At 66.9% G+C, this 24,546-nt stretch overlaps 1 protein-coding gene across 1 annotated transcript in view; it reads right to left on the reverse strand.

The window, feature by feature from the left end:
- Positions 1–2,978, reverse strand: part of EFNA2 (ephrin A2) — a 52,370-nt gene extending 49,392 nt beyond the window's left edge. Inside the window, exon 1 of the mRNA XM_075077360.1 lies at positions 2,348–2,978. Within this exon, the coding sequence (XP_074933461.1) occupies positions 2,348–2,469 (122 nt within the window). The 5' untranslated portion in view covers positions 2,470–2,978. The remainder of the gene's footprint in view (positions 1–2,347) is intronic.
- Positions 2,979–24,546: the final 21,568 nt, after the last annotated feature.

The raw sequence follows: 24,546 nt of genomic DNA on the forward strand, positions 1-24,546 counted from the left end.
AAGGGTGAGATAGTCTTCGAGTAACTCCAGAGACAGACAAAATAAGAGCACCGCCGGGTTCAAAAGGGAAAATAAGCAGAAAACTCAACGGCAATTTCTATATTTGCAACATGTAATAAATCGCCTCGGATTCCGAGCGCGGCGGCAGCGAGCGCGGCGGGCGGCTGCGACCCGGGGTGCTCCCACATTGGGGAAATTTGGGTCACATCCCGGAGCCAGGCGCTGCGGACGCGCCTGCTGAATCCCACCAGCCATTGTCTGCTCTTCCCTCCTCTCCCTTCGCACTTCCTTCGCCCTATTTTATATCCCCCCCCTCCCTGAAAATATTTTCCCTGCCAACCTCAGAGTTAAGATACCTACAGACATGTGGAACGACAAACCAGCCGCCTATTTTTGAGGCTAAATCCCCCGCTGCCTTCCCCCCGACGCGCCCACGGGGACGAGCCGAAGCCACCCCCGACGCCAGGTCCCGCGCCGGCTCCCGGGACGCCCGGCGGCACCCAAGGACCAGGGGCCGCTTTCGGCTGCCGGCACCGCCGTAGGAACCCTTGGGTGCTGAATCTCAGCCGCGGGGCCCCGGCCGCTCAGCGATGCCGCCCTTGTCCCCAGCGGACGGGGTGCCGGAGGGACCCTCGCCCGTGTTTGGCCTTTGGGAGAACAAAAGGAAGGAGCCCAAAGTGTGGGAGCTGGGGAGGGCCAGGAACTGTAACCAAAAACTTTGCAATGGGCAAGAAAAAAAAATAAAAAATCCCTCCCTCTTACAATCCCCCACAAAAATGTGAGGGAGATAATAAAATCCATATGCACCGCAGGCGGCCCACGGCGAAGGCACCGCCGCGCACAAAGGGACGGGCTCGCCCCGATTTTGGGGCGGCGCGAGGGCGCGAGGCTGGGGGCGAGGGCGCCCGGACGGACCCCCCACCCCCACCCCGAGGGGGGCACGCGGGAGGACGCCGCCGCTCACGAGGGTCCTCGGCCACGCGCCGAAACGCAGCCGGGAACTTCAATAAACTGCGACGGTGTCACCGGGAGAGGCGACGGTGCCGCCGAGGGTCCCCCCGAGCGCGCCCGCCGGGGCACGAGGGCCGGGCCGCGCACAGCCCCTCGCCGCCGGCACCGGGGGGGGGGGGGCGGGCGGGGGGCAACGCAGCACCCCGTTGTACCCAGAGAAGGGAAGAGCCCGGAGCGGAGGGCAGCGGGCGCAGCGGCACCCACGGCGGAACCGACCCGAGCGTCGCCCCGCGACCTGCGCCCGCCGCGGCGGGGACCGCCCGACCGCTGATGGAACTGGGGGGGGGGGGGGGGAAATGGGGGTTTGGTGGGAGGATGGTTTTAATTTTTTTTTTTTTTGGTCTTTTACAAAAGCCCCCACAAATCGGCCCGTTCCAAACGCTGCGGTTTGGATCCGAGGGGAGGAAGGGAGTGGGGGGGTCCCGGGGGTCCCCGCCATCTGAGCCAGGAGAGGAATCCATCCTCGCTTCAAACTCTCCAACGGTTTTTTGGTTCCTCAAAATGATGAGCAAAGAAATACAAGAGAAATTAAACTCTCCCTGAAAAAAAAAAAATAAAAATAATAAAAAATGGATGCTTGGAGGAAAAAGGAGAAAGAAAATCTAAATTCAAGGGCCCGGGGAACTGCACGGGCAGCGGGTCCCCGATCGGGCCGGGCTGCCCCGGCTCCGGGCACCGGCACCCCTCGGCCGGGCGCTGCACCCAGCCCCAGCCGGCCCCCTTCTGCCGCTTCACCCCCAAAGTCGTTATGTGAAACCCCCCCCCACCCCCCACCCGTGGCCGCCCCCGGCAGCACCGGGCGCCTTTTGTCAGTATTTCGGGTTTTTTCCCGCAGGACTTTGGCCGAGCCGCCACCGGGACCGGGACCGGGGGGGGGGAGGAACTTGAACTTGGCCGAAGTTGGGCGCGGGGGGGGCCGCCTTCCCCCCTCCCCGAGCACCGGCGGCCGCCACGGACCCCCCGCCACCCCCGGCGCTGCCTCCCGGGGACCGCGACCCGCCGGCGCGCGACGCTCCCGGGGCCGCCGCAGCCCGCGGGGACCGGGAGGGGGCGGTGGGGGGGGGGGTGTCCCGTCCGTGGGTGTCGTGTGTCCGGGTGTGTGTCCCGTCCCCCCCCCCCCCCGGAGCCTCGGGAGAACTTTGGGGGGCGGCCGGAGCCGGGAAGCCCCGGCTGGGAGGCACCGCCGAGCCCCCGGGACCACCCGGCCCCGTTACCGGAGCCAACCGGGGGAGCCGATCCGCACCGAGCGGCGGCCGCTGTCACGGGCCGGGGCGGGGGGGTCAAAGCCTCCAACTTGGGCGTCGCCGCCCCCCGGCCCCGCCGCCCCCCGCCTCACCTGGGGTTGCTCCGGTTCCAGTAGACAGCGTACCGGTCCGAGATAACTTTCCCGGTCTCGTCGGTCCACACGCAGACCCCGACGAGCGCGGCGAGCAGCGCGGCCGCCCCCCAGCGCACCATCGTCCCGGGCGGCGGCGGGCGCGGCTCCGGCCGCTTCACGGGGCGGCGGCGGCGGCGGGGCCCGGGGGCCGGCGGCGGGCGGCGGCGGGCGGGCGGCCAGCCCTCACCATCGCCCGCGGCCCCGGGCGCCGTCAGCGGGGAAAGTTGGGGCCGGCCGCGGTGCGGCGGCGCCGGGGCAGCCGCATCCCGCGCCCGGGCGGCGGGGACCGGTCGGTTCCCGCGGCGCCCAGGGACGGCACCGGGAACCTTCCCCGCCGCCGCCGCCGCCGCCGAACTTCGGCCAAGTTCCTCCGAGCCCCGCGCCGCCCGCCGCCGCCCGGTAACCGAGCCCCGGTGGTGCCCCCCCGCACCTCGCGGGAGGGGAGCGGGCCGGTGCGGGCTCAGCCCCCGGGCCCCCGCGCGGGCTCCTCCGCTCCGGGGACACCGGAGAGACAAAGGCCGGGCCGGGGAGGCCGCCGCTCCCTCAGTGCCGCCGCGCCATGCTGCGCCCGCCGCCCGCGCCCCCCGCCCCGCCGGCCCCGCCCCGCCCCGCCCCGCCCCGCCCCGCGCGGGGGGCGCGCGCCGCCGCCGCCGCCTCTGACACGTTGTTGCCACCGGCGGCCGCCGCGCGCGCGCGCCCGGCCCGGTCCCAGGGCGGGGCCCCGCGCGCCGCCTCGGTCCGTGCTGCCGCGCCCCACCTCGGCGGGGGGGGGGGGGGGGGGGGGGGGATACCGGCGGGGGGGGCCACACCGGCGGGGGGGGGGGATACCGGCGGGGGGGGCCACACCGGCGGGGGGGGGGGGAGATACCGGCGGGGGGGGCCCCACCGGCGGGGGGGGGGAGATACCGGCGGGGGGGGGGGGGATACCGGCGGGGGGGGGGTCCCACCGGCAGGGCTGGGGGTCCCGTGGCGAAGGGGGCGGTTTGGGGGCGCTTTCCCTCGTGGGAGGGAAGGGCTCGCGGGGGTGTTGGGGTGCACGGGGGGGTGTCGCTGGGCGGGGGGGGCCTGGCGGAGGGGGGTTACGTTAGGAAGGGGCAGCCTGGGGCTCACGTCGAAGGGGACGGGACCCTGCAACCGTGGGCAGCGGGGGCACGCGCCAAGGGCAGGGCCGCAGCAGGCAGACAGACAGACAGACAGAGGGACACGCCACGCCGGGCAGCCAGGCGAGCAGAGCCCCCCCAGCAGCGTCTGGATACAGTTTTTCACCTCTGATCCAGGGATAAATTTAAACAATAATTTGCATTAAGGTATCGCTTTCCTTTGCCGGGCTCCCGGGAAGCGCTGACGTGAAGCTCGGGGCGCCTCGGGCAGAGCCCGGCCACGGCCACCGCGTGCCACGGCCACCGCCCTGCACGACGGGGTCACGGTGTGCCGGAGCCCCACACGATGCGGTCACGGTGTGCCGGAGCCCCACACGACGGGGTCATGGTGTGCTGGAGCCCCGCACGAGGGGCGCCGCAGTCATGGTGTGCCGGAGCCCCGCATGATGGGGTCACGGTGTGCCGGAGCCCCACATGACAGGTGCCACGGTCACGGTGTGCCGGAGCCCCGCACGACGGGGTCATGGTGTGCCAGAGCCCCACACGACAAGTGCCACGGTCATGGTGTGCCGGAGCCCCGCACGACGGGGTCACAGTGTGCCGGAGCCCTGCACGATGCGGTCACGGTGTGCCAGAGCCCCACACGACAAGTGCCACGGTCATGGTGTGCCGGAGCCCCGCACGACGGGGTCACGGTGTGCCGGAGCCCTGCACGATGCGGTCACGGTGTGCCAGAGCCCCACACGACAAGTGCCGCGGTCACAGTGTGCCAGAGCCCCGCACGATGGGGTCACGGTGTACCAGAGCCCCACGTGACAGGTGCCACGGTCACAGTGTGCCAGAGCCCCACATGACGGGGTCACGGTGTACCAGAGCCCCACGTGACAGGTGCCGCGGTCACAGTGTGCCAGAGCCCCGCACGATGGGGTCACGGTGTGCCAGAGCCCCACGTGACAGGTGCCGCGGTCACGGTGTGCCGGAGCCCCGCACGATGCCGGGGCCGCATCCGGCACCGAGGGCGACGGGGCCCCGCCGCAGCCAGTAGCCGCGTGGGAAAAGGCGGTGGGATTTCGGTTCGGGAGCGCTGCCCGGCCCCCGCGGCCTCAGCCCCGAGCGAGGACGCCCTTCTCGGTCTCACCGGGGAGGCTGGTGCTCGCCGGGGCGGGACCCACTCCCGGACCCCCCCCGCCTCCCCCCTAAGTTCAGAAGACTTAACATATATGAATCCCTGCGGCTGCAGGAGGACGAGCAGGCGCGGGTGGACCCTGAACCCTCCTCCCCGGGGACCCCCGCGTGTCCCCCCCCGGGCGCTCAGGCCACCAAGGCGTCCCCGAGCCGGCGCGTCCGGGACTCGCAACGGCAACGAGGCGCCCGTTACAGTCAACAGGAGCTTCGGCATCTCAGTGCCCTCGTAAATCCGCCTCCTGCGCTTTTAGTTCTGAGTTTGTTAGCTTTAAAAGGCAGAAAGAGGTCCATTGTGAAACACCTCCAGTGCTGCACGGAGAGCGGTGGGATATGAATAAAATATGGATCGTCGTCATTATTTATTTAGCAAATCTATTTCGAAAAACCCAGCGAACTGTGGGGCTCCGCGTCCCTCCCCCCCCCACCAAAAAGTAAAACAAATAAAGGCAGAATTATTGCTGAATAACGCTGCCGGAGCGTCCTCCGCGCGGCCAACGCCTCGCCCTCCGCCGCCGAGGTTGTGCATCTCTTCATCTGACGCCCGTCAAGACGTTTCTCTATCAGGCCTCCGACAGCCAATCTTCCTCCCCAGCGGAGGGGAGCTGTCATCAAGCTGTCCGTTTGTCCGTCAAGTTTATCTGTTTTCATTTATCCAGCCAAGCCACTAAAAGCCTTTCCGCGCACGCCGGCGGGGCTCCCTCCCCGGCACGTGGCTGCGGCCGGCATGGGGGGCGGCGAAGGGAGCCCCGGCGGAGCCCGTGCGGACAGGGCGGCCCCGGGGGGACCCTCGGGGAGGGGGGGGTCTGGAGGGGGGGGGGCACCTGCAGCTCTGCAAAAACCGGAGCCGCCTCCCACCCCCCCTAAAACGGGGACGTCCCAGGAGTTGAAGCCCCTCAGCCGGACGGCCAGGAGACGGTGGCGGCCGTGGGAAAACCTCCTGGCGGGTGCTGGGGTTGGTTTTCCTGGGGCGGCTCCAGCGGGAAGAGGTGGGTCTGGACCCCGCCGCAACGGGGCTCGTGTGCCCGGGGGGGCAAACGTCCCTCGGTGGGTCACCCCGGATCAGCCTCCCAATAACGCTGCTGGAGGCGCCCCTCAACCCGCGAGCTCTCTCGAGGTCTGACACCGGCGGGACGGCTCTCCCGGGGGCACCGCCGCCCAGCCCCAGCGGGACCACCAGCGCAGGCAAAGCACGCGTCCTCCGCCGGCAAACCCGTGCGGGAGCTGCCGGGGAACTGGTTCCCGCTCCCTAAGGCTCAACCCCTGCGCGGCGGGAGAGCGGCTGCCTGCACGAGGCTCGCAAATGCCAGTGAAGAGCTGCCCAAATGCTGCCCGAGGGTCCCCCAAGGGCTTCAGGTCAGGACCAGCCCTTGCAGAGGGCAACACCTTGATGTAATAAGTAATAAATTAACCAAGCTTTACCACATTCCTCAAGATGAATCAATTCCATACTTATTTAGTGGCTCGAAGAAGGGAAGCGATAAAAAGACCGTCGCGCTGCCTCCGGCGGCGGCGATGGATTCTGGCCGGCTGCGGTTTGGGGTGCCCGTCCCCACCCCGGCACCCGCCGGTGGGTGCATCCGCGGCTGGCCGGCAAAGCACCGCGCGGAGAGGCCGTGGTGGGCACTGGGCAGCACCGGCGGGTCCCGCCGCCTCCCCCAGCCCCACACGCACGGCCCTGCCAGCGCGGGGAGCTGCCAGTTCATGCGAGGGCAGCAAGTCCAGCTCGGCCCAGCCTGGCCCAGCCCGGCCCAGCCCGGCCCAGCCCAGCCCAGCCCAGCCGAGCCCAGCCGAGCCCAGCCCTGCCCAGCCCAGCCCAGCCCAGCCCGGCCCAGCCCGGCCCGGCCCGGCCCAGCCAAGCCCAGCCCAGCCCGGCCCAGCCCAGCCCAGCCCGGCCCAGCCCAGCCCCGCCCGGCCCAGCCCGGCCCAGCCCAGCCCAGCCCAGCCCGGCCCAGCCCAGCCCGGCCCAGCCCAGCCCAGCTGAGCCCAGCCCAGCCCAGCCCAGCCCGGCCCAGCCCAGCCCAGCCCAGCCGAGCCCAGCCCTGCCCGGCCCAGCCCGGCCCAGCCCGGCCCAGCCCAGCCCGGCCCGGCCCAGCCGAGCCCAGCCCAGCCCGGCCCAGCCCAGCCGAGCCCAGCCCGGCCCAGCCCAGCCGAGCCCAGCCCAGCCCAGCCCGGCCCAGCCGAGCCCAGCCCAGCCGAGCCCAGCCCAGCCCAGCCCAGCCCGGCCCAGCCCAGCCCGGCCCAGCCCAGCCCAGCCCGGCCCAGCCCAGCCCCGCCCGGCCCAGCCCAGCCCCGCCCGGCCCAGCCCAGCCCAGCCCAGCCCAGCCCGGCCCAGCCCAGCCCGGCCCAGCCCAGCCCAGCTGAGCCCAGCCCAGCCCAGCCCAGCCCGGCCCAGCCCGGCCCAGCCCGGCCCAGCCCAGCCGAGCCCAGCCCTGCCCGGCCCAGCCCGGCCCAGCCCGGCCCTGCCCAGCCCGGCCCGGCCCAGCCCAGCCCAGCCCAGCCCAGCCCGGCCCAGCCGAGCCCAGCCCAGCCGAGCCCAGCCCGGCCGAGCCCAGCCCGGCCCAGCCTGGCCCAGCCCAGCCCGGCCCGGCCCAGCCCAGCCCCGCCCGGCCCGGCCCAGCCCAGCCCAGCCCGGCCCAGCCCAGCCCAGCCCGGCCCAGCCCAGCCCGGCCCAGCCCAGCCCAGCCCGGCCCAGGCCAGCCCAGCCCAGCCCGGCCCAGCCCAGCCCGGCCCTGCCCAGCCCGGCCCAGCCCAGCCCAGCCCGGCCCAGGCCAGCCCAGCCCAGCCCGGCCCAGCCCTGCCCGGCCCGGCCCGGCCCGGCCCAGCCCGGCCCTGCCCAGCCCAGCCCAGCCCAGCCCAGCCCGGCCGAGCCCAGCCCGGCCCAGCCCGGCCCGGCCCAGCCCAGCCCGGCCCGGCCCAGCCCGGCCCAGCCCAGCCCGGCCCGGCCCAGCCCAGCCCGGCCCGGCCCGGCCCGGCCCGGCCCAGCCCAGCCCGGCCCAGCCCAGCCCGGCCCGGCCCAGCCCAGCCCGGCCCGGCCCAGCCCAGCCCGGCCCAGCCCACCTGCGCGGGCGCTGCGGGGGGTCACGGGCCGAGGCCCCCGGGGCCGGCGGCGCGGGCGGGCGCGAGGACGTGCCCCCCGGCGGCCCCTTGCCCCCAGGCTGGGCCCGGCTTAGCTTCCGCGGGCCTGGGCCCGGCACCGAGCCCGGCGCGGGCTTTGCCCGCCGCGGCCTCCCCCCGCACCTTTCTCGGCCGCCGGAGGGGAGGCGCTTCCCGCGCCCCCGCCCCCGCCCCGCCAGCCCCGGCTTCTTCCCCGCAGGGAGCGGGCTCAGCTCTTTGCCCCGGCCCTCGCAGCCCCCCCCCCCCCCGTTTCCAGCCCCCCGCGGCCCGGGGGCGCCGCCCGGAGGGGCCCGGCGCTGGGGGTGCCCGGCGGGAGGGGCGGCCCCGGGGCGGGCGGCGGGGCGGGCCGGGCACCGGCAGCGGGCACCCGGCGGCGTCGGGCAGGCGCGGCCCCGAGCGCTGGGCAGGAGGTAGAAAGGAAAGGAACGGGAAATGAATAGGAAAGACAAGGAAAGAAAAAGGAAAGAAAATGGAAATAAAAAGGAAATAAAAGGAAATAAAAAGGAAAAAGGAAAGAAAAAGGAAAGAAAATGGAAATAAAAAGGAAATAAAAGGAAATAAAAAGGAAAAAGGAAAGAAAAAGGAAAGAAAATGGAAATAAAAAGGAAATAAAAGGAAATAAAAGGAAATAAAAAGGAAATAAAAAGGAAGGAAAAAGGAAAGAAAAAGAAAATAAAAGGAAATAAAAGGAAAGAAAAAGGAAAGAAAAAGGAAAGAAAAGGAAAGAAAAGGAAAGAAAATGGAAATAAAAAGGAAATAAAAGGAAATAAAAGGAAATAAAAAGGAAAAAAGGAAAGAAAAAGGAAAGAAAAAGGAAACAAAAGGAAAAAAGGAAATGAAAAGGAAATAGAAAGGAAATAAAAGGAAATTAAAGGAAATTAAAGGAAATGAACAGGAAATAAATAGGAAATAAAAAGGAAATAAAAGGGAAAAAAAAGGAAAAAAGGAAAGAAAAAGGAAAGAAAAGGAAATAAAAAGGAAATAAAAAGGAAGGAAAAAGGAAAGAGAATGGAAATAAAAAGGAAATAAAAGGAAATAAAAAGGAAGGAAAAAGGAAAGAAAAGGAAAGAAAATGGAAATAAAAAGGAAATAAAAGGAAATAAAAAGGAAGGAAAAAGGAAAGAAAAGGAAAGAAAATGGAAATAAAAAGGAAATAAAAGGAAATAAAAAGGAAATAAAAAGGAAGGAAAAGGAAAGAAAAAGAAAATAAAAGGAAATAAAAGGAAAGAAAAAGGAAAGAAAAAGGAAAGAAAAGGAAAGAAAAGGAAAGAAAATGGAAATAAAAAGGAAATAAAAGGAAATAAAAGGAAATAAAAAGGAAAAAAGGAAAGAAAAAGGAAAGAAAAAGGAAACAAAAGGAAAAAAGGAAATGAAAAGGAAATAGAAAGGAAATAAAAGGAAATTAAAGGAAATTAAAGGAAATGAACAGGAAATAAATAGGAAATAAAAGGAAATAAATAGGAAATAAAGAAATAATAAATAAATAGGAAAGAAATAACAAATCAATGGGAACTAAAGCTCCCGCTTGAGTCAGGAAATGCCTCCCAAAGGGGCAGCCGCAGCGGCGCGACCCGCCCCAGGTACGACCCCGACGCGGGGGCACCCCGAGCCCGGCACGGCCTCCGCCTCGGGGTGGCGACCCACAGCGGGGACCCAGCCCAGCCCCCCCGGCCATGGCACTCCCCGGCCATGGCACCCCCCGGCCACACCGCCCCCCAGCCCCACTGCCCCCCGGCCCCGCTGCCCCCTGGCCCTGGCACCCCCCCGGCCACGCCACCCCCCGGCCACGCCACCCCCCCAGCCCCGCCGCCCCCGGCCACGGCACCCCCCGGCCCCGGCACCCCCCGGCCACGGCACCCCCCGGCCCCGCCGCGCCCCCGGCCCCGGCACCCCCCGGCCCCAGCACCCCCCGGCCACGCCACCCCCCCGGCCACGCCACCCCCCAGCCCCGCCGCCCCCGGCCACGGCACCCCCCGGCCCCGGCACCCCCCGGCCACGGCACCCCCCGGCCCCGCCGCCCCCCGGCCCCGGCACCCCCCGGCCATGGCACCCCCCGGCCCCGGCACCCCCCAGCCACGCCGCCCCCCGGCCACGCCGCCCCCCCGGCCACGCCGCCCCCCCGGCCACGGCACCCCCCAGCCACGCCACCCCCCCAGCCCCGCCGCCCCCCCAGCCCCGCCGCCCCCCGGCCCCGCCGCCCCCCGGCCCTGGCACCCCCCGGCCACGGCACCCCCCGGCCCCGCCACCCCCCAGCCACGCCGCCCCCCGGCCACGGCACCCCCCGGCCACGGCACCCCCCGGCCATGGCACCCCCCGGCCACGGCACCCCCCAGCCACGGCACCCCCCAGCCCCGCCGCCCCCCGGCCACGGCACCCCCCGGCCACGGCACCCCCCAGCCACGCCGCCCCCCAGCCCCGCTGCCCCCCGGTCACGGCACCCCCCGGCCCCACCGCCCCCCGGCCACGCCGCCTGCGGCACCGCGGGAACAGGGCTCATGGTTATCGCGCTGGTTCCTGCAGCGGGGCTCACCCGCCTCCCCCGGGCCCTGCAGCCCCCCCGTCCCCCCGTGGGCAGCTCCCCAGGGCGCCCGAGCCTGGGCCCGGCTCCGCGGGGCCGGTGGGCTTGTGCGGGAATCCAGCCCGCGGCAGGGCGGGGGGCGAACCTCGGGGCAGACCTGGCCTGGACAGACCTGGCCTGGACAAACCTGGCCCGGACAAACCTGGCCTGGACAAACCTGGCCCGGACAGACCTGGCCCGGACAGACCTGGCCCGGACAGACCTGGCCCGGACAAACCTGGCCTGGACAAACCTGGCCCGGACAGACCTGGCCCGGACAAACCTGGCCTGGACAAACCTGGCCTGGACAAACCTGGCCCGGACAGACCTGGCCTGGACAAACCTGGCCTGGACAGACCTAGCCTGGACAAACCTGGCCTGGACAAACCTGGCCTGGACAAACCTGGCCCGGACAGACCTGGCCTGGACAGACCTGGCCTGGACAAACCTGGCCTGGACAAACCTGGCCTGGACAGACGTGGCCCCGGGGCCGGCAGATCAGGGGGAATCGGGGCGGCGGGTGAGCAGCAGCGCGCGGCTGGGCCGAGCCCAGGGTTGGTTTAGGCTTCCGGCGGAGCCCAGCCAAGCTCAGGGAAACACCCAACGTGGCTAAAAACGGGAACGGCTCTTTGTGAAAAGCCTCCAGCCCCCCACGTGCGCCCGGCAATGCCGTAGGCCCGGCACCCACCGCGGCCCTGGCACCCACCGCGGCCCTGGCACCCACCGCGGCCCCGGCACCCACCGCGGCCCCGCGGGAGACCCAAAGGGCTGGAGTGCCAAAACCGGGTGGTTTTCACCCAAAGGTGAGGGCGGCGGCGGCGCGGCCACGCATTGCTGAGCCAACACCCCCCCCTAGTGCCGGAGCCCCTCCGCGGGCTGCTCGGGCCGGGGGCTGCAGCGGCCGGAGCCCCCAGGCCCATAGCTCCCAGTTCTGCCGACCCCCAGCCCCATAGCTCCCGGTTCTGCCGGCCCCCAGCCCCATAGCTCCCGGTTCTGCTGCTCCCAGCCCCATAGCTCCCGGTTCTGCCGGCCCCCAGCCCCATAGCTCCCGGTTCTGCTGCCCCCAGCCCCATAGCTCCCGGTTCTGCCGGCCCCCAGCCCCATAGCTCCCAGTTCTGCCGGCCCCCAGCCCCATAGCTCCCGGTTCTGCCGGCCCCCAGCCCCATAGCTCCCGGTTCTGCTGCTCCCAGCCCCATAGCTCCCGGTTCTGCCGGCCCCCAGCCCCATAGCTCCCGGTTCTGCTGCTCCCAGCCCCATAGCTCCCGGTTCTGCCGGCCCCCAGCCCCATAGCTCCCGGTTCTGCTGCCCCCAGCCCCATAGCTCCCGGTTCTGCCGGCCCCCAGCCCCATAGCTCCCGGTTCTGCTGCTCCCAGCCCCATAGCTCCCGGTTCTGCCGGCCCCCAGCCCCATAGCTCCCGGTTCTGCTGCTCCCAGCCCCATAGCTCCCGGTTCTGCCGGCCCCCAGCCCCATAGCTCCCGGTTCTGCTGCTCCCAGCCCCATAGCTCCCGGTTCTGCCGGCCCCCAGCCCCATAGCTCCCAGTTCTGCCGGCCCCCAGCCCCATAGCTCCCGGTTCTGCTGCCCCCAGCCCCATAGCTCCCGGTTCTGCCGGCCCCAAGTCCCATAGCTCCCAGTTCTGCCGGCCCCCAGCCCCATAACTCCCGGTTCTGCCGGCCCCCAGCCCCATAGCTCCCGGTTCTGCTGCCCCCAGCCCCATAGCTCCCTGGCTCCCCAACCCCCCCAGCCCCAAAGCTCCCTGGTTCCACACCTACCAGCCCACGGGCATCCCCTCGCCCCGCACCATCCCCTCCCCCCACGCCATCCCCTCGCCCCACGGGCATCCCCTCACCCCATGCCATCCCCTCGCCCCACGGGCATCCCCTCGCCCCACACCATCCCCTTGCCCCACGGGCATCCCCTTGCCCCACGCCATCCCCTCGCCCCACGGGCATCCCCTCACCCAACGCTATCCCCTCGCCCCACGGTATACCCTCACCCCACACCATCCCCTCACCCCACGGGCATCCCCTCGCCCCACACCATCCCCTCGCCCCACGGTATCCCCTCACCCCACACCATCCCCTTGCCCCACGGGCATCCCCTCGCCCCACGGGCATCCCCTCGCCCCACGCCATCCCCTCACCCCACGGGCATCCCCTCGCCCCACGGTATCCCCTCGCCCCTCGCCATCCCCTCGCCCCACGGGCATCCCCTCACCCCACGCCATCCCCTCGCCCCACGGGCATCCCCTCGCCCCATGGGCATCCCCTCGCCCCGAGGGGAGGTGCACGACGGGCTGCCGAGACCAAAACAAGGAGGGAAAGAAAAGGCAGGTGAAGGGAGAGGAGCCGTGGGGGGTCTGAAATCGGAGCTAGGAACCGCGCCGTGGGGCAGGGGTCACCATGGGGCAGGGGGCCGCGGGGGTCCACGGCAGCATGCTGCGCCCAGAGGCTGCACACGTGGCAAACGCCCTCCTTTTGGGGGAAGGTCACCGTCGCCCGCTGCCCCGCAGAGCCCCGCGCCGGGACGATGCCAGGGCTGCGTTGTGCTGCCGGGCGGGGGTAGGAAGCCCCCCAAGCGGCACCTCGCTGCTGGGGGGCGGGCGGGCGCCCCCCGCACAGGCGCCCCGAGCGCACGGGGCCGCTCCAGCAGGGCCAGGCGGGTCCCCGAGGCCGGGAACCTGTGCAGTGCTGGCCTGAGCGCGGGGCCGCGGTGGTGCAGCGGGGCCGAGGCCCCCGGCTCTGCCCCACAACCCCGCAGGCAGAGCCGGCTGGTGCTGGGGAAGGCTCTCCAAAGGGGTCAGATAAAGACCGGTTTGGAGAAGGGCCCTGCCAGGGGCATCTTCAGGAAGAGCAGCCACAAGGGGAGCACACGGAGATACAGGGGTGAATGCCCCAGAGAGGAAAGGGCGCTGACAGAAGGGGTTGGGGGCGGGAACACACCGACCCACGGCCCCATTTTACAGGTGGGAAGCCGGGAGCTGCAGCCCGTCCCAGCCAGGGTCCTATGACGCATCCGTGGCAGCGATGAATTGCGCCCCGAGCCTCGGCTCCCCCGACCTTGTCCTCCCCGTCGCAGACATCTCCATTGTCTTCCTCCCCTTCCTCCCACCCTGCTCGGCAATAACTGGCGCTGGCTCCGAGCCTGCGCCTTCCCCGCCGAGGCTCTCCCCTTCCCTCCTCCCGGTTTTGAACTCCCCTCTGCTAAGAAAAATGTAATAGCAGTTTAGCCTCTCGATCTGCAAGTTCTTTGACACCAATAACCTCTGCCTTTGCGCTTCCCGGCTCAGACAAAAACTCAACCTTTCAGGTTAGCAGCAGCCTGCGCGGAGCACGCCGGCCTTGGGGCCGTGTAGCCCGGCCTTGATAAGCCCGACTTCAGAGGCTCATTAGAGCGCGGCCCCAGGAGCTGGCCCCGGGGGAGCGGGGCGCGGGGGAGCCCCAGCTCCCGTTCCTATGGCGACCGCGGATGCCGATGTCGCAGCCCGAGGCGGTACTTTTGGTACTTACAGATCAAACGGGCAGGGCGAGCGGTGCCGGGGAGGGATACACAGAGTGCAGGGAATTTAATGGCTTGAATTAACAACAGGAGAGCCCGCGACTCCCCTCGCTGCCGGTCGGGAGGAGGCACAAACTTTGCCTTGTTGGGTTAAAACTTTGAACCTTTCTTCTTCCCCCTGCCCTCGTCCTCTCCCTCGGTTTAGCATCTCTTTGGGAAACAGACACGCGCCGAGGAGAGCGAGGCAGGACCCACGGCGAGGGCTGCAGGGCGCTTCTCCGGTGGGGGCTGGCCCCGCCGCGCACCCCACACCGAGGCAAAACGCAGGCGTCCGAGCCCCGGCATCCCCTCGCGGGGTCCCGAGCAGAGCCACGGCCCGTGCCTCGCTCCAGCGGCCCAGGGACCACCGTCTCCCCCCGCAGCGTGCCCACCGGCTGCCGGGCAGAGCCCGGGACGGGCTGGGAAAGGGCGAGCGAAGCACGGCGCCTCGCTGGAGGAGCAGCGGAGGCCGGGGGGGACCCTCAGCACCCACAATAGCAGGCGCTGGGTACGTGCAGGGAGGGAAGGGGAAAAAGATGACTTCTCCCCGGTTTTGCCCCTCCTCACAGTCTCCTTTTCTCTCTTTTCCCACCACCCTCCTTCCCCCCACGTGCTCTTTCCGCTCTAGAGCATCCCGTGCTTTACTGGGGCATTAAGAGGCAGCACCTCAAACCGTTCAGTGAAGCATTAAAGGGCCACGAAAACACTCACGTTGCATCCGAGCGCTGGAAGCCCCGAAGCACATTCAGGAAAAAAGGCAACCTACCAATTCTGTAAAATAAGACCTATTTCTGCGCAGCGCCGGGCAACGTCCGTCCCTCAGCTGTCGCCCGCCCTTCCAGCCCCGTCTCCAGCCCGGCCTTCGGGTGTTGCACGGCCCCTGAAGCCGATCCCTCCCTGTTCCCGGCCGGGTCGCTCAGGAGCGTTTGGGCCGTCGGCGACCCCAGCCAGGCCCCCAAGGAAGCAGCCGCCTCAGCTCACGCCCGAGACCCCAGATTCACGTGGTTTTATACACGTGAAAACCATCGCAGCTCGAGCACGGAAAGCGGAGCCAGTTCCCCGCTCCCCCTCCCTGCCGAGACCGAGGGCAACCCACAAACACCCCGGGCCCTGAAGGGGGATTTTCCCCTCCGCGCCCGGTTTCACCCACGCCGCGGCGCCCGATGGAGGGGCTCAGAAGAAGCGGCCTGGCACGGCCGCCCCACGCCAGCCCCTCGGTCGGCTGAGGTTCTTTTCCCCTTCCTCCTTTAATCTTCTAAACCGTGGTGAAGCCGGACTCGGCTGTTCTCCTTGTCCCCAACGGCTCAGCCTGGGATCGACGCCGGCGCCCTGGAGCTCTGCTCCTGGCTCAGACGGGGAGGAAGCAGCGGGTGGGTCGCCTTCACCTGGCAAAGCGCACAGCAGGAATGAGAGGGTCTGGGGCTTTCTCTGCCAGATCCCTGCCCCGTTCCTGGCTCCGCCATCGGCCCCAGGAGCCCCCGCTCCCCACTGCGGCGCACGGCCCGTCCCCGCAGCCCCAAACGGGGCGCCCCTACGGCTGCGGGGCTTTGGAACAAGACGCCGGATCAGCTGGAGAACCCCCTCCAGGGAAGCACCGCTCCCCCCCGCGAAGGCGGCCGGGGGCGACGCGGAGCCACGCGCGGCGAGCGGAGCCACGCGCAGTGCCCCGGCGGCAGCGGGCCCCGGCGGCAGCGGGCCCCGGCACGCCGCTTGGGGGGTCCCCGGGCCAGGGCTGTCGCTGGGGTCCCCGGGCCTGAACCGCGCGAGGGACCCGGCGGAGCAGCCCAAAGGCAGCGGCAGGCAAGCCGCCCGTGCCATCGCCTGGGTAGCTTTCCCACTTGGGAGACACGAGGCAGCCCCGGTGCTGCTCCGAGACCCGTTTCCCCCTTCCCTCCTTCTCCTGGATTTGCATCTCTCCTTTGGGCCGCTCAGAAAGGGCTCTGTTCAGGTCTCCCCCCGCCCCTTTTTTCCAGCAATTGTCATGTTAAAATCCCCAGGACATGTTTCTGCGAAGAATTAAAAGAGGGTGAGGAAGAGATTGTTTTTGTCGGTGTCTCACTAAGTCTCTGACCTTGAGCGTGAATAGAAAACAAGAAAAAAGGGACTTTATGCTAATACCACTCACTAAGCACAAGGGGGAAAAAATAATAACGGCAAATGAAGATTATGAATGCAAATCGACTTAGTAAAGAGACAGGGTCTGAGCGGGGGTCCTGTTTTGCTCTTGTGTAGACGACTCGCGTCGGCTGGTTGCGCTGCACCCCGGGTCTAATCATGGCAAATTATACCAGGATGGGAAAAGGAAAGAACAAGAAAGGTTTAATTCTCTAGTTATGACATCGTCCGTTTCCCCTGCTCACGGCTGCGCGCGTCAAGAGGCCTCTCCCGCCGGCCCCCCGCGAGCAGCTCAGAACTCGCCTCCCCCAAGCCGACCTCAGAGGCAGCCCGTGGCCGCGCAGGTCCCGCCGTGGGGCCCGGGACCCCCGACCCGCGCCGGGGGGGTGCCGCTGCCCCTGCGGGTTCCGGCCCGGCCTCCCATCGATTTCTTCCCTCGCCTTTTCCGCTCTCTCATCAGCCTTTTCCGCCGAGGCTGCCACGCTGCGGCGCGGGGTCCCGCTCCGGGCACCTGCGCGCGGAGCATCCCGCGTAACAAAGCCCTGATCCCGGCAGGGATCTCGGGCACCGTCATAACACCGTCGTAGCAGCTTTAGGGCAGCGCCAGCCCTGAGAAAGAAGTTGGTCGCGCCAGCCTCGCCCGCAGTCAGACCAAGAACGGCAGCGGGAACCCGCTGGCTCCCTCTGAGCGGGCGTTTCTTTCCGCGCAGGGAAGTTGCGATGGGAATGGCGGGGGCTGGTCCTCGGCGCGGCACTCCCAAGGCTGCGCGAGCGTAACTGCCTCGCTCGACTCTCTAAATGCGCCTTCGCCGCGGGGAAAACGCTCGTCGACAAAGCTCCGCTTTATAAGGAGTAAAAAACCGGAGCTCAGACCCACATGCGGTGCGAAAGGTCACTGCCTTGCCGGGAAAACGCTGAAAACCCAGGCCCACGTGAAAAGGTGATCCCGTAGCGGCTACTGCGTCTTCCCCGGCGCTGTTAGATCAGCCCCGACCCGGGGCGGCATTTGGGGCGCAGGCGGTGCTGCCCCACTGGAAGTTAGGAACAGTCCTTCTTTCTTCCACGCCAAAAAAAAAAGATAAACCAAGGTTAACTCTATTTGAACGAGCCTTACACGGACCCGGGGGATGGAATCAGGCCCCAGTGCAATTTAAAACCGGTGCCCCGCTCGCTGCGGGTGCCGCCGCGCCAGCTGGAGCCCAGGCAGGACGAACGTGTGAAGCGCCAGGGCCTCCAGCGCCCCGCGCCCCCCCGGGGATCCTGTGCCCCCCCGGGGACCCCACACCCCTCCAGGGACCCCGTGCCCCCCCGGGGACCCTGTGCCTCCCTGGGGACTCCGCACCCCTCCAGGAACTCTGTGCCCCCCCGAGGACCCGGTGCCTCTCCGGGGACCCCACGCCTCTCCAGGGACCCCGTGCCCCCCCGGGGACCCCACGCCGCTCCGGGGACCCCGTGCCCCCCTGGGGACCCTGTGCCTCTCCAGGGACCCTGTGCCCCCCCGGGGACCCTGTGCCTCTCCGGGGACCCCGTGCCCCCCTGGGGACCCCGTGCCTCTCCAGGGACCCTGTGCCTCTCCGGGGACCCCACGCCTCTCCAGGGACCCCGTGCCCCCCTGGGGACCCCGCACCCCTCCAGGGACCCTGTGCCCCCCTGGGGACCCCACGCCTCTCCGGGGACCCCGTGCCTCTCCAGGGACCCTGTGCCTCTCCGGGGACCCCACGCCTCTCCAGGGACCCCGTGCCCCCCTGGGGACCCCGCACCCCTCCAGGGACCCTGTGCCCCCCTGGGGACCCCCACGCCTCTCCGGGGACCCCGTGCCTCTCCAGGGACCCCGTGCCTCTCCGGGGACCCCGTGCCTCTCCAGGGACCCCGTGCCTCTCCAGGGACCCCGTGCCTCTCCAGGGACCCCGTGCCTCTCCGGGGACCCTGTGCCTCTCCAGGGACCCCGTGCCTCTCCGGGGACCCCGTGCCTCTCCAGGGACCCCGTGCCTCTCCAGGGACCCTGTGCCTCTCCGGGGACCCTGTGCCTCTCCAGGGACCCTGCACCCCTCTGGGGACCCCGCACGCCTCCGGGGACCCCGCGCCCCCCCGGGGACCCTGCGCCCCCCCGGCTTGGAGCAAAGCAGGCCAGCCCCCCTGGGCCCGTACCAGGCCGCCTGCGGGCTCGCGGCGGGCGCTGCCCTCCGGCCTGGCTTTTACGCTTGGCCTAAAGGGGCTAAGGGGTTTGTGGAGCATTTAAAGGAGAGCAAAGCCCCCGGCCCCGGGGAGCAGGGAGCTCGCCGAGGCCCGAAAACCCTTCCTCCAGCTCGGGGTCGCAGCTCCCCGTCGATGCCGCGGCTGGCGTTACCGTCGCCCCGCAAACACCCCCCCCTCCCCAACAACATCCACGAGAGAGTTTAGGCTGGGAGCGCAGCTCTTTAATCTCCAGCAAGCCTTTGACAACCTGTCTCGTCCTGGCTTTTAGCTGCACGAGAGCTGTTCGCTAATGGAGCATTAACCTTGGAGAGCTTCTGCAATTACTCCGACGCTAATTCTGACGGTTTTTGGTGTATCTGTTTGTTCTTTTGACAGGCAAAAGGAATTTCTTTTTAAAAGCTGTTTGATACGTTTGAGACCTTCTGTCCACGTTTTCTTTTTTTGCTGCTTGAGATGGGAAGGGGGGGGAGAAGGAGCGGAGGTAGCGACGCCACCTCCCCGCAGACACGTCGGTGTAGGCGTGAGCCGAGATATTTCCCCCCTTCCGAACCCCCCCGACCCCTGCTTTAAGTCGCAGGAGTGTTTGGTCTCTCCTGACCTCATTAGGGTAATTAGGAAACCTTTTGAAGCTGGGAGAAGGGCTCTGAGCTGTGGGAAAGCGAGGAGAGCAAAGAGCCTCTGCAAGGAGCGCGCACGGATGGAGGAAGGGGGAGGAAAACATCTTCAGCCGTGAAGAGGGGGCCTGTGGAAGCGGAGGGGACGGGGAGGCGGACGAGGAGCACGCGGCAGCTCCGCTTCCCCCGAAATCGCCTGAAACTGCCTCGCTGAAGAGGATGCAAATCCAGGCCCCGGTTATCCCAGAAGACGCTGAAGGCAGCCAAAGAGCAGGGAAGAAGAGCGGTGGCGGGGCAGGCACGGGCTGAGGCCCAAGGACCCGGCTTGGGTCTCTGATGTGCCCCCGCTTCCCTGGATGCCCTCTGGCACATCGGCTCCCGCTCTGCCTTAATCCTCCCTTCGTTTTTTTTTTTAAAAAAGGTTCTCTACATGTTATTTCCTATGTGGAAAAGCACATGCTCCGGAGGGAAAGGGCCACCTCTGCCTGCGCAGCCCCCCGCGAAGCCACCGTGGGTGGAAGCGGTGCCCGAGGAACACCTCGACCTGAAGCCGATGAGGCAACGGGGACGTTCCTGCCAGCTTCAGAAGGGGGAGGAGAGTTAGCTTGCTTTGAACCGCACTTCCCCGAAAAAATCCTGAGCCACCCTTTAACACCTGCACGCGCATGTGGGAAAGGAGCGGGAGCCTTCGTTAAGGACACATGGTCCTCCCTTCCTCTAATAAACACGGAGAACGCCCTCGGCGCACTCATCCAAGCCAGTGGAGAAGCCAAAACGGTGACTGTGGAGAAGCTAAAGTTATAAAATGGATAAAAACCTCCACTTCTGAAAGGAAAAAAAGCAGTACCTCAAACCTTTGCCGTGTATCACAAAGGGCACAAACCTAATCCCTCTCTGCATTCTTTAGAAAGAGGAGTTTGATGTCAGAGAAAAGCAGATTAAAATAACACCGGCCAAAAAAAAAAAAAAGAAAGAGATCAGAATATACCCCGGCGGTACCTGGGAACTGGAGCCACCGCGCCCCCGGGCCCCGCTGTGCCCTCGGCCGCACACAGCGGCCGCCACGCTGCCACGGTTCTCATCTCCCCCGAGACTCCCCTGGTGCCGCAGCAAACCCTCCGCCCCTGCAGGGAAACACCCCGTGGGGAAGCGCTCCCCGGGGCCGCCGGGGCTTTCGGCAGGCCGCCTCCGGCCCGCGTGGAGCCGAGGCAGAGGGTTTGGACGCGACGCCCACGACGCCCAAACGGACAAGGTAGGGCCAGGCGGCCCGTCGGGGGTGCCCTGATGCTCCCGGGCTGGGACCCACGGGCGGCGGCTGGGCCAAAGCGCCGCGTGGGTCACGGGCAGGGCTGCGCCGGGCAGGGAGAGCTGGAAATCGCATTTCTTGGAGGAGTCGACCTCGGCCGGGATGTCCCTGGAGGAGGCAGCGCTGCGAGGCAGTGCCAGGACGCACCACCCCGCAGCCCTGCCTGGGGGTTTGGAGGTGCAGCAGCACCGCGGAGCCCCCGCAAAGGCTCAAGAACCCCAACTGCTGGTCGCGGCGTTAACGCCCATCAGGTTTTTCACTATCAGAAACCGTATTTACACGACCTCTGTCAGAGAGAGGGGCTAGTGCGCCCTCAGCTCGAACCACCAAACGATTAGGATTATTTTAAGTACGTGAGGTTTTTCTCCCTAAAAGAGCAGGAGTAATTAACCGCCAGAACATACTAGCAGCACATCAGGGATGCAGTAAAGGCTCCGCCACTCAGCTGTTTCAGACGAAGGCTGGAATCCTTTCCAAGGGAAACCTCCCAGTTTCACCGCGCACAGAAAAGGACAGACCAGCCGGTGCCCTGCGGGGGGCCGAGCACGGCCAACATAATGCTCTCTTCTCGCTGGAAAACCTGCACATCTCAGCACTTCCACTTCCCGGCTCCTGTTCGCCAGCAGACGGGGGCATCACTGGCATCGCAAAGAGAGCAAGGGGATCCCCGAGAGCCGGCGGCGGCGGTCGCTGCGCGCTGCCGCACGCCAGCAGGGGAGCGCGCCGGAGGGGGAAGCCCCCAGCAGGCGAGGCAGCGGGGAGGCACCACCCGATGCGACCGGACGCTCGCACACAACTTCGATGCCGTTTCGGTTCGATTTGCCGGCACTGGGAGCGACGGTACCGACCCCTTCACCCCCAGGGAGCCGCTACCGGGAACGGGGCGACGCGCTCTAACACGTCAGCCCCGCGTCTGCCTCCGTCCCAGAGATGGCAAAGCAGCCGGTCGTCGCCCGCAAGCACCCCTGCACGGGCGGGGGGATCCCCCCACCCATACGCAGCCCTGGTGACGCGAGCAAAGTCCGTACAGCTCCACAGCGGTGGCGCAGCCCGTGGGAGCGCTTCCACCAACCATCACCCGACATCCCCGTCCTCCAGCGGTTCGATCTCGTAGGTGCTTCGAAGCTTCACCCTCTCAACGGGAACCCTCGGACGTGGGCTTTAGCTCGCGCCTTTGATCTGGCAACGGAAAGAGGAAATAAATGAAGTGCGACGTCTGAGGCGTTCAGCTCAAATTTAATTTTAGGGACACCTTCTCCCTTCCACGCGCGCGGTCGCGCATTAGCATGCACCAGAGGCACAGCATCCCCTTTCATGTTTACTCGTCCTTAGATTGCAAAAATTGTTGTGTGAATTCCTTCTTCAATTAGCTCTGCTGCTCAAAAAGAGAAATATTGTCCCACCGCCAGTGCAGTTACGATCATTTCTTTCCTTTATACTTTTATTCCCCAGCGTAACTTGAAAAGAGAGCGCGTCTCCGTTCTCCCCTGCAAAGCCCCCTTATAGAAATTTTTAAAACAAAAACAACGGACGTTTCTAAAGGAAAGGCTTTTGTGGCTGAAGAGCCGCTTCCAGTCACCTTTCCGTCGTGTAAGGGAAGAAAATAAAGATCAGAAGGAGGACTCGGACAAAAAGCCAACTAAGTCAAGCTAAATTTTTACACAGAAGAATCCTGCTAGCTGTGTAGAGGAGCTTTGTCGAGTGGAACAGAAAAGACATCAGAGGAGGCTCTACAGCAGGTTTCCAAGCCTTTCCAGCCGCCTTCCCAACGCGCAGCCCCTGTCCCGCAACAGCCGCGGAGCCGCAGCTTCGGAGCGGCCCCGGTACCCGCGGCGCGCTGCAGGATGGAGCCTACCACCTCGTTTGCGGCATTTTGGCGAGAAAAAGTACCCCAGGTGCCCCCTGCGAAGGGTGCCCAGAGGCGAGGGGCGCTGCCGGCGCCTCCCGCAACGCAGAGGCAAAGGCGCGAGGGCAGCCACGCGTGGCGGTGGCACCTCCGAGAGGCACGGCCGCCCCCGGCGTCCCCAGAGCCACCGAGCCAGGGTGTTAGCAACGAGCTGAGTAAACCGCCCGCGGCGTCCTCCCGCAGCTCCGCTCGCGTCCTCGCTCAGAGGGCTGCCTCTCGCTGCCTGACAGCGCGCCCGGCCACCGTCAGAAGCCCGTGCGCCCACGGTGACACCGGTACCAGGGCGCTGGAAGGCCCCTCACCCAGGGGACGGGGCTCTGCCAACACAGGCAACGCCGCCTCTTACACCTGAGCGTCTCTGCAGCGCTGGGGGAATACACCTCCTTGGCAAAGGGCTCTGAAATCCAGGAACCCTCTGCTCACAGTGAAACCCTATCTTTTTTCCTCCCCGGGGTGACTGGAGGGGCTCGGACCATCTCCGCTCCTATACAACGGCTGGAAAACCTGCGGACTCTCGTCCACACCCCCTCCACCCCCCAAAAAACCCCAACTTTATACACGAACCCCCATTAAAACCCAGGTCTGAGTACAGAGAGCAAGGCAAGCGCTCTTCCACGCCAGCGGAAAGGCAAGAGGCGGCTCCTCCCCCCGAGCCCTGCCGCAGAGGTTACTCCGCACTCCACGGAGCACGGCGGCGAGGTACGACGCTGCGGCAGCGAACAGGCTGCTGCAATCCAAAGAGCTTACCGGCACTCAGCAAACAGCCCGCACCTCCCACTTCGAGGGAGGGAATGTGCATCCAAAGCATCAAGAGCGCTTTACCTTGAGTTTAAAATAAATTCGGAGCAGATCCGTGCCGCCAGCTTGTGCCTGTGGCTGGAATCCCAGCTGGAGACCTCCGCGGGAGCCTCTCCCCGGCGGAGGCGGGGGCCCCGGCTCACAGCACAGCGCAGAGGGAGAACAGGGCCGGGAGAAGGGTGCGCAGGACGACACATCTGCAGCTCACCCAGCACGCACGGGCCACGTCCGGTAGCGCTAACGGGGGGCTACCGCTCCCCCGCGCCTGAAAACGAGCACGCGCTGCGTTTGCATCCCGTCGCAGCTCCCAGCATCTAACACCGGCCAGGGCCTGAAGGCAGGGTGCCCCCCGCCCCCGCGAAGGCTCTCCGTCGGTTCACGAGGCACGGCGGTGGGCGTCGCGCAGCACGCTCCCCGGGGAAAGCCAGGCGCCCGCCGAAGGCCGCCGCGCGGCAGGGCTGGCTTCTCCCACGCCGCGCTTCCTGGAGGCACACGGGCTGGGAAACGCGACGTGAACGACAAGGGAGCAAACTCTAGGCCGGGCTTTAGTCCTGCGCAGGGTTATGCCAAGCCTCGGACCAGGCCAAGGTAACCGTGTGCCCTGCTCAGACAAGCCCTTCCCTCCTCGCGCTCACGAGCTCCCGTGCGAGCCGGCAGCCTGCAGCTTAACTCGACCAAATTAGGGTATCTTAGAACTTTGCCTGTCCCAGAATCGTGAAAGCCTTTGCAAACGAGTACTGACAGGGCTAGGTTAAATCCGGCCGAGGTAAAGCCAGGGGTGGGAGCACCACCCACAGCTGGGAGCAGGCAAACAGCTCCCCAGGAGCCACCCAAAACCCGCTGCTCCCCCACCCCGAAGCCAAGAGACACAGCCCGAGAGGGAGGGCGCTTCCACCTCAACCCCAGGCGCCTGCTCGAGCCAAGACTTGCCTTTTTAAGGCATCAGGATTGATTTTCAGCTTCACCAGGTGCTGCCAGCGCCCCATCAGCCGGCATGTTCGGTCTGTGAGTGCCACCTACAGGGTTGCCCTGCTCACCGGCCCCTCTCCTGCCTGGCCCCAGCACCGGCTGCCCTCCACAGAAGCCTCCTACCAGCGACGGGGTTAAACCACGGAGCAAAGGGAAGCCTCTTCCCCCCCAGGCTGTGCCGGGCGCCAGGAGAAGCGGGCACAGGACACCGGGACGCCACCACGAGAGCAGGAACTTGGCTTCTCCTTTCTTCAGCGCCGCTAATCTACGCACGCCCACCCTCCTCTGCAAGACGAATGAAAAGCAGGTGTCAGTACCAGGGAACAGCCTTGGTTTTGTTCAGGCTTTAATTCTTGGCGCCGAGGAGCCAGGACATCCCACCCAGGGGCCGGCCTCTCCTTCCCCACTCCCAAATCCGCAAAACGTAACCGGGTTCTTCTGTTGCGGAGAGGCTGGGGCCGCCCTCGCGGGGATTTTACCTAGTCTTCCGTGCAAGAAAATGGATTAAGGTAAGAACAGGGAGAAAGGAAAGAGAGGAGACTCTAGAAAATTGACACAAACCCCGAGATGACGGGTGAAGGCGAGCGCCAGGCAGTGAGAGGAGCGTGGGTCTAACACAGGAGGGCTGACAGCGTAACTACAGCCGAGCAGAGCACGGCCAGGCTGCAGCAAGCACCGTCCCGTCGGCTCAGCGGCTCGGCAGCCCCGTGAGGCGGCCCCGCAGAACGGCGCCGGCGGCCGAGCACCGCACCACGGCGGCA

Source organism: Phalacrocorax aristotelis, chromosome W (genome assembly GCF_949628215.1).
Source record: "Phalacrocorax aristotelis chromosome W, bGulAri2.1, whole genome shotgun sequence".
Classification (NCBI taxonomy): Eukaryota; Metazoa; Chordata; class Aves; order Suliformes; family Phalacrocoracidae; genus Phalacrocorax; species Phalacrocorax aristotelis.